Below are 7,897 nucleotides of genomic sequence, written 5' to 3'. Positions count from 1 at the left end.
GGGGGGGGGGGGGGGGCGTGGCACTGGAGGAAGCTGTGGTGGGAGTGAGGCTGAGACTCTCCTTGAAAAGGGAAAATATAATTTAATAAAAAAGTTAACCTTAATATTCAACACTTGATCATTTAAATAATATCTCAGCAGTTAAATACTAAGGTTGATAAACTAAATCAATTTTTCCAATTAATTTAAACAATTTAATATAAACAGTTACCATAGTAACGATGCTAGTCATCTCATCCTTCAGTCTGGTCTTGACAGTGGTTTTGTTGTCCTCGCTGACATAGTCCAGTTTGAACCTTGGATCCAAACTTGTAGCTATGTCGAGCAGCGCCTGTGTCTTTGGATCACTGTACTTCTCCTGAAGGTACTGCAGGATGGTTGTTTTAATCGAGCGAGCGAGTGCAGGGTCGTCTTCCTTCACTGCCATCAGTGATTCGAAGAGGTGGAGGACTGGCTTCACAGAGGAGACAGACACATATTGCTCCCCTGAGAGCGCATCTGTGAATTCTGCCAGTGGTGTTAGTGTCTTGTCAATCACCTCAAGAACCTGTATGTCTTGCCATGTCAGAATGTTAGCGAACTTGCTCCGGTCAGTGTTCCGGGCGAGAACTCGTGTAATGGCCTCTTGTTGTCCAAGGACCCTGTTGACCATAGCTAGACGGGTTTAGCACTCCGTTTTGAGCTTGTGGTCAGGTAGATTGAGGAGAGAGAGAGAGAACTTTGCTGTAAAAACATGACCAAAAAAAATGGTTTAAAATGGTAAAAAAAATATATATACATATAACAGTAATTCATTAAGGCATAGCTAAAAAGTAATGCACAGTAAAATCCTCACTATAGGGCATAGCAGTGGCAGCCATGTTCTGGTTCCATCATTCCAGACCCCATTAATTTTTCCCATAGATATTTCCAAAAATAAAATATTTACCGGTATATCAATTAATTTAAGCCTAGAATCAAGCCATCAAGGATACTGGTGAATCATGACCATAAAACATTTTATTCTATGAAAAATGAATGAATATTTAATTATATGATATTCTACATTTAATAAATACCCTTTGTTTTGCGGTTTTAACTTCTTTTTTTTCCCACAATATCAAACGTTTTATGGTCATGAATCACCAGTATCCTGGATGGCTTGATTCTAGGCTTAAAATAATTTATATAAATATTTTTGGAAATCTCTAAGGGAAAAATGTATGGGGTCTGGAAAGATGGAATAAAAAAAATGGCCTATTCATTTAAGCCTGAGTATAAATATGTACCCAAATTGCGGGGGGTACTATAATATTTAGACTATACATTACAATTTAAAATGGTGGTAATTAGTTAAATAAAATAAGAATATTTTTTTTAAATACATAAACATGTTCAGTACAATATTGACAGTTAATTTAACTACACTCTCAGACTTAAATGAACAGAGGACTTTACTGTGGGATGGATTGTACTCAGCTCACCTATAGCCAGATGTAGCCTGTGGCCAAAACACTGGAGCCTTGTCCATTTGTTTATGTCGGATGCTTTTATGATGTTTGATCCACTATCTGTAGTGATGCACACCATCCTTTTCGGATCCAAGCTCCAGGAGTGGAGACTTTCCATTAGTCCCACTGCAATTTCGTCGCCCGTGTGGTCCACGGGGAAAAAAGCTGTCTTTAGGCACCGACTTTTCATGGTGAAATCACTGGTGATGAAATGCACCGTCAGGCTCATATATGGTTCCATGGTACGACTGGACCACAGGTCAGTTGTTGTCGCAAAGTGCTGGACATCTTTCAGTTCTGTCTCGACTGTGGTTAGAATCTTGTAGTACATGGCAGGCAATGCAGTACGTGAAAAGTAGTTGCGGGAAGGCACTGAGTACCGCTTATCCAGCGTCTTCATCAAGTTCTTGAACCCTTCATTTTGAACTGTATTTATTGATGCCATATCCTTAGCCAAGTAAAAAGTGATGGCTTTCGTTATCTCTTTGTGCCTTCGTGAGCTGTGTGAATATGGTGTTCCGTTGAATAACGTTTGGCTTATGGATGTTTGCGTCGTTGTCTGGGGGTTTGATTTTTTTTTCGGGTTGTCCTTCTTTGCTAAAGCATACTGTATTTTATGGTGACGTTGCAGGTGATTTAATAGGTTTGTGGTGTTACCTGACGTCGTTGCGACCATGCGAGAACAATGCTTACAGTGGACGACTTTTTGTAAGTCATCATCAGGATCAAATCCAAAAAAGTTCCACACACTGGATGAATGTGGTCCTTTTTTCGGCACAAGCACAACTTCCCTCTCACTCTCGCCAGAGTCGCCACCGGGATTTTGATCGGTGTTGTTGTCATTGTCCTCGACCTCCTCGTCACTCATTTCTGTGTCACTCATTTCTGTTTTTCTTGTACTACTCAGAGCTCTCAAGTCTCACGCATTTGGCATGAGACACACGCATTTCACTCCATTCACACGCTCACGCGCCACACCTTGTATTTCTCACGCAGAGATCTCTTTCCAGGGTACCGCCCACCAAGTTGCGCCGCAATTTTGTAAACAAACTAGGCTTGTTTGAGACGCGTGCACTCCACTAGCACCCGTTGACATTCGCGATACAGAGGGCTTCATACTCCACTAGCACCCCCCCCCCCCCGTTGACATTCGCGATACCAAAATCTCACTCTGAACTCTGTTCAAAACTTGAGAGCCCTGACTACTAGTTGCTCTCGTCACTCTTTGCTAATCAGTGCTAATGCTAACGCTTCTGTAAACATACTGCCGGCTCCTGCCCTCACGTGCTGCAGTCAGTGAGTTTTGCCAGTTATACTTATTATAAGCCACATTGGGCTTATCTTTCTGTAAAGTTGCTTGGTAGTAAGTAATAATGGTTGTTGCGGTTGTGAGCTTGTAGATAGGTTATTTTCAAATAGCCGACCCGACATATAGGTTTAAAGTGCTCATGTTCTTTTGCGCTTGTTTTCATAGACCTGGTTGCTTATTCCTTCCGCAAAAACTGGCAACACTAGTGGCTGCAGCGTTAACACTGCATGAGAGGAGGAGAGACAGACAGAACACTACCATTTGCATGCGATCATGGTACTTTAATGTTAAATCTATAGAGTATATTTGCTTTACATCGTTTAAGTATGATTGACATTGCAAGTTGGTATTATTCAGAAGCAAAATAATAATAAAAAAAAAAAAAAAAAAAATCAGCATGACGTCATAGAATCGCCGTAATTTAGAAATGAGATCGCATAGGTGTCTGAATCGAGATCACGATCTTTTTTCGATTAATCGCGCAGCACTACTATGGCGCCACTGGTGCGAACTGGTTGCACCTGATGGCGCCCTGAAAAAAAGATGCTTGGGAGCATGTCTCCGGCCCATATGGGTGCAGCCCAGTTCGATAAACATGTCAACCTGCATGGTAAGGAACAAAAACCCCACGGATTCCAAGTTGGTAACATGCGTTCATGGGACAGGAATATGAATATGATACAAATAGAAGAGAGGAAGAGAAATTAGTTCATTGTAACATAAGAATAGTATTAACCCCCTCTTAAAAATAATCATGGTTTTGTGTTTGAAGTCCCGTCCAGCCCCCAACGATTTTGTAATGTGGATAAAGCTGCCAATAAGGGAGTTAACCTACTGCTTTCTGTTTGTACCATGAAGCATCCCTCTCAAGCACAGAAGAGGATGGCAGCATTTTAGCCTCCGTAACTGCAGAGAATGCACCTTCAGACCATGCAACGCAGAGTGAAGAACACCTGGATGATAATGTGGAAAGGTAAGTACGTCAAATGACAGGCCAAGGCAAAACCGAGTTCCTTTACTTGGCGGCATAATTGATGGACAGAAAACGGAGAATAGAGATCTTCATTATAGAAATATCTGCAACCTTTCACTAGAAGGGAGTCTACTATATGCCCAGAGTTAATTCACCATAACATTAGTAACTCCAAATATGTATGTCATAACATATCATTTGAATTTCTTAATAAATAATATACAAAACAAGTTTATAGATCATGCATTTATAAGGACATGCAGAGTAAAGATAGAGAGACATTGACCTGGTAAAATCCCTTGACACTTAGGCCATTGCCAAAATAGGCAAATACGAGCAGTACATTTCAACAAAATTTGTTTTTGCGAGTTCACCTCTGACCGATGACTTCACGTGGCTACTTTAATTGTGTTCTCTGGGCTGAACCCGCAGCACACTGCTGCTACACTGCTGCTACACTGCAGACCAGAAGTACCAGTTGTATCTGTTCTATAGTCGGGGATCATTTCTCCCAGGGATGTGAACAGAAGTCAGCAAGTCTCTCATCATATTATCATATATTCATACATTTTATTAAACTATTATATTTAAACTTTAGGTAGCGCTTCTGTTCTTTGGAGTCCAGACTTGTAAGAGTCAGTTAAAGATGCCGGTTGATTTGGGCACAACTGATAAACAGAGATTTGTGTTATCCAGTCTATTGCTTGAAAAAATGATTTTCCAAAACAAATAGCATGCGCACCCGCACGTCCCATCCATAGCTCTAAACATGCTGTGAAGTGCTGGAATTTACTATAACTCACACAGTGACATTTGTTCTCTCCGTTTAAGCCATCCTAGTACTAGGAGCAGTGGGCTATTGTACAGAGCCCGGTGAGCAATGGGGAGTGGGGGGGTTGTCCGGTGCCTTGCTCAAGGGCACCACGGCAGGGCCCAGGAGGTGAACTGGGACCTCTCCAAGTACCAGTCCACACTCCATATTTAGGTCTGTTCGGGCACTTGAACCAGCGACCCTACGGCTCACATTCCAATTCCCTACGGACTGAGCCACTGCTGGACAGTGTAGCTGTAAACAAGTATATTTACTAATGTATAGATGATAGTTAAAAAGAAAAATCTAAAAGCTGTAAACAAAAAATTAACATTAGCTTCACAAAGGAGATATTTTCCTGAAAGCTTATATTTTACTCAAATGAAAGTTTTCAATAAATTGAATTGTCCGAATCCAATCGTTTTCAACTCATAATAGTTACATCCTCATATATGTAACCTGAAATGTAACCAACCATCAGTCTCGTCAACAAGCCAAAAATCTTTTAACTGCTTGCATTGTAATGAATTTTAACAGAAAGGACTCAATGCCATGCACTGTCATGTCATATTTTACTTTATATTGTCCTGTCAGGTTAACCAAGAAACTGGAAGAGAGACGAGAGAACACAAAGAGAGGAGAAGAAGAGGTAAGGAGAATAGCCTGTTAAGATCTCTATATAATGCATTTCTTTCATGTGTCATGTACCTTTAATAAATGAAATATGAATAATATGTGTAGTTGGCCACACATTAGATTTGTCTTAAAGCTGAAAGAGTGCTCATTTGTTTTCCTCAATTTTCCAAGTTAAGCTAACTGGAAATGTAGCATCAAAGTTCTCGTGCTTCATCATAGTGTCAACCGTTTTTTTAAATGTATTTTAGTAAAATAAACTTTCCTTTTTTATGTTAACAGACCAGTGGGATATGCAGCTACATTTATCACAGTCCATGTAACATCTGACATCATAGCAGTACTCTGAATAAAAAACCAAAACAACTGTCTTTTTTAGAATCATTTAAATTCCGAAATGACACAATATTAATAATAGATATTTCTCTAACCCCAATTCTGCTGCTTTCACTATACTGCTCACATGCAAGAAATTATTTGCAAAAGAATGGCGGTTAAAGTATTTCCCACATTCTTTTATTGAACAAGTATAGCATAAACTGAAAACAAAAAGCACCTATAAAAAAAGAAGAAAATAACGGTACCTACATTTGAAAAATACCAGTTTTTCCACTGATACTCTCTTTTAACTACAAACACCCCTGATCATTTTCACTTTGTTCTTTGTTCTATGTTACAACTGAACTGCTAATTTCGTCTCTGCTCCAATCACTCAAAGTCCATCCACAATGGCTCTCCCTCTTGCTCAACCACACACTCCCTAAGCAAACTGCACTGTGTGCATAGCAAGATGTTTCCCAAAGAATCAACTTTTTAAAAAACAGCAACTTTGCTTCAGGTTTGTGCACATCTGGAGACAAACATGAGGATGGCAAAGTGCTCATTATCATTGCCTTACTGACTGAGTGTCTACATAACGAGTTAATTTGACTACATAATCATTATAGCTATGACTACGCCCCTAACCTACTTGTGTGTTCCCTGGGATTCAGAATGAGATTAAGAAGGAAATGGAACGGCGGAAGATGGGGAAAGACGTGCTGGACTTAAAGAGGCAACAGGAAGAGGAGAAGACCAAGCGACTCCTGAAGGAAAGGAACAGGGAAAAGGCTGAGGGGAAGGCAGCCAGGGAGCGGGTCAGACAGCAGATTGCCTTGGTAAGTTTATCTTTCTTTCTCTTCTCTTCCAAGATGACATCACAGTTTGCAGAATTAAATTGAGAAATGAAAACCAGTTATCAAGGTTCAATATGGCATATAAGAAATGACATTCTAAGATCCTGCTTTGTAAACCAGAGTGGACAGTACTGGAAGCCACTATGTTCTTCTCAAGCTCTATTCGCGACCACAAAAAAACACACATATATAAAGTCAGACTAACCAGGCATACTGTTTATTTTTTACCTAATTTTGCTATTATTGACTGTTTTGAAGAGCAGCCCACTGCGTCAGTCAGGGTTTTGTCTAAACCAGGTAACAGGGGCGCTGCGCCCTCTTACTCTCGGCGTACAGATTTTCCCCATAAAATGTTAAAGTGACGCCAGAAAACTTTTTTCTGTTCCTCAAAAACGGTGTAATTACTCCAAAAATATGAAAATGGTGTCAAATAGAACGTCAGACGGCAGAGACAGCTTTGATTTTACGGAGCTCTGACGTCACGTTGTTGTTTACGTCCGTGGCGCCATCTTGTATACCTTTGTCATGTTCTCGCCAGAATTAATATATCTTATATACAAGATCAGCGCTACAGTATTGCCCTCATACTAAATTTTTCTAGAAAAACCCCTGAGCGTCAGACGTTTTTTCCCGTTTTCTTTTTGTTTGTTTTTTATAGCAGCTATCCAGTGTATTCAATACAAAAAACATTCACTTATGGTTTCAGGTTCACGTTATTTATTTGTATCAATTGGCAGATTTGATTTGCAGGTAAAAGACAAAAGACACATCTCCAAAAAGTACCCCCTGCTCCATCACATCTAAAAATAATTAAAACATTTATGGGGATGGGGATATGCATCAGCTGCTTGTTTGACAGTCAGACCGTGAGTTACTGCTTTCCAGCGTGCGGTGCAAGTAAACTGTAGGCTAAACGCCGGTGCAGCGTTTTGTAAGAATTAAATTAAATTTGGGAGCCAGACAGAGGAGTATTTTATATATTTATCCATCAAAATGTTTAAGGTTAATACAAAGGAACAGAGGGAGAGCGCGGGGGAGCAAACAAATAAAAAATCCAATAATAAATACATTTTCAATATATTTTTAACACAAATGATAATCAAAACATCAAACTAATAAATCATATCACAGACCCATGTCCCATGCTGGCAGGTTATTTTCTCTCTCATAACAATATTTTATTGTTGGAAACAATGCACACATACGGTTACATTCCAGCTATGTCCACTCTGCAGGACCGAGCTGACAGAGCAGCCCGCTATGCCAAAACCCAGGAGGAGGAGAAGAGCACCAAGCAGAGCCTCCTGCAGGCCCAGCAGGCAGAGCAGGATGCCAGGAAGGAGGCCTTCGTCAGGGAGAGGAGGTAAAGAGATGGAGACAAACCACAAACTTTAAACCTTGTCACAGCACAAATTGACCCAGAACAGTTTATCATCCTAAAGTGACCATATAACACAACTAAAAACAACACTTTTAATGCCTTTTTCCCATATTATTGTTGTTTTT

At 40.2% G+C, this 7,897-nt stretch overlaps 2 protein-coding genes across 2 annotated transcripts in view; one reads left to right on the top strand and one right to left on the bottom strand.

Moving 5' to 3' along the window:
* LOC104948208 (zinc finger BED domain-containing protein 1-like) overlaps positions 1-2,378 on the bottom strand; it is a 2,843-nt gene extending 465 nt beyond the window's left edge. The window contains exons 1-2 of the mRNA XM_010774380.1: positions 1,464-2,378; positions 212-654 (exon numbers count right to left, since the gene is read on the bottom strand). Of these exons, the coding sequence (XP_010772682.1) occupies positions 212-654; positions 1,464-2,373 (1,353 nt within the window). The 5' untranslated portion in view covers positions 2,374-2,378. The remainder of the gene's footprint in view (positions 1-211; positions 655-1,463) is intronic.
* A 1,276-nt stretch (positions 2,379-3,654) lies between these two features.
* On the top strand, positions 3,655-7,788 carry LOC104948207 (UBX domain-containing protein 4-like). Its single transcript, XM_010774379.1, has 4 exons — positions 3,655-3,772; positions 5,178-5,232; positions 6,209-6,373; positions 7,627-7,788. Exons 3-4 carry the CDS (start codon positions 6,227-6,229, stop codon positions 7,756-7,758), a joined length of 279 nt encoding a protein of 92 aa, XP_010772681.1. The 5' UTR covers positions 3,655-3,772; positions 5,178-5,232; positions 6,209-6,226; the 3' UTR covers positions 7,759-7,788.
* Positions 7,789-7,897: the final 109 nt, after the last annotated feature.

The sequence above is a fragment of the Notothenia coriiceps genome, unplaced genomic scaffold, assembly GCF_000735185.1.
Source record: "Notothenia coriiceps isolate Sejong01 unplaced genomic scaffold, NC01 NC01_scaffold00013907, whole genome shotgun sequence".
NCBI lineage: Eukaryota > Metazoa > Chordata > Actinopteri > Perciformes > Nototheniidae > Notothenia > Notothenia coriiceps.
The sequence above is the reverse complement of the archived record's forward strand: the minus strand, read 5'-3'. Positions and strand labels throughout refer to the sequence as shown.

Excerpts from the sequence above, each read along its gene's own strand:
- LOC104948207 (XM_010774379.1), top strand. The coding sequence starts at position 6,227 with ATGGAACGGCGGAAGATGGGGAAAGACGTGCTGGACTTAAAGAGGCAA. Across the intron at positions 6,374-7,626 it reads TCAGACAGCAGATTGCCTTG|GACCGAGCTGACAGAGCAGC; the intron begins GTAAGTTTATCT and ends TCCACTCTGCAG.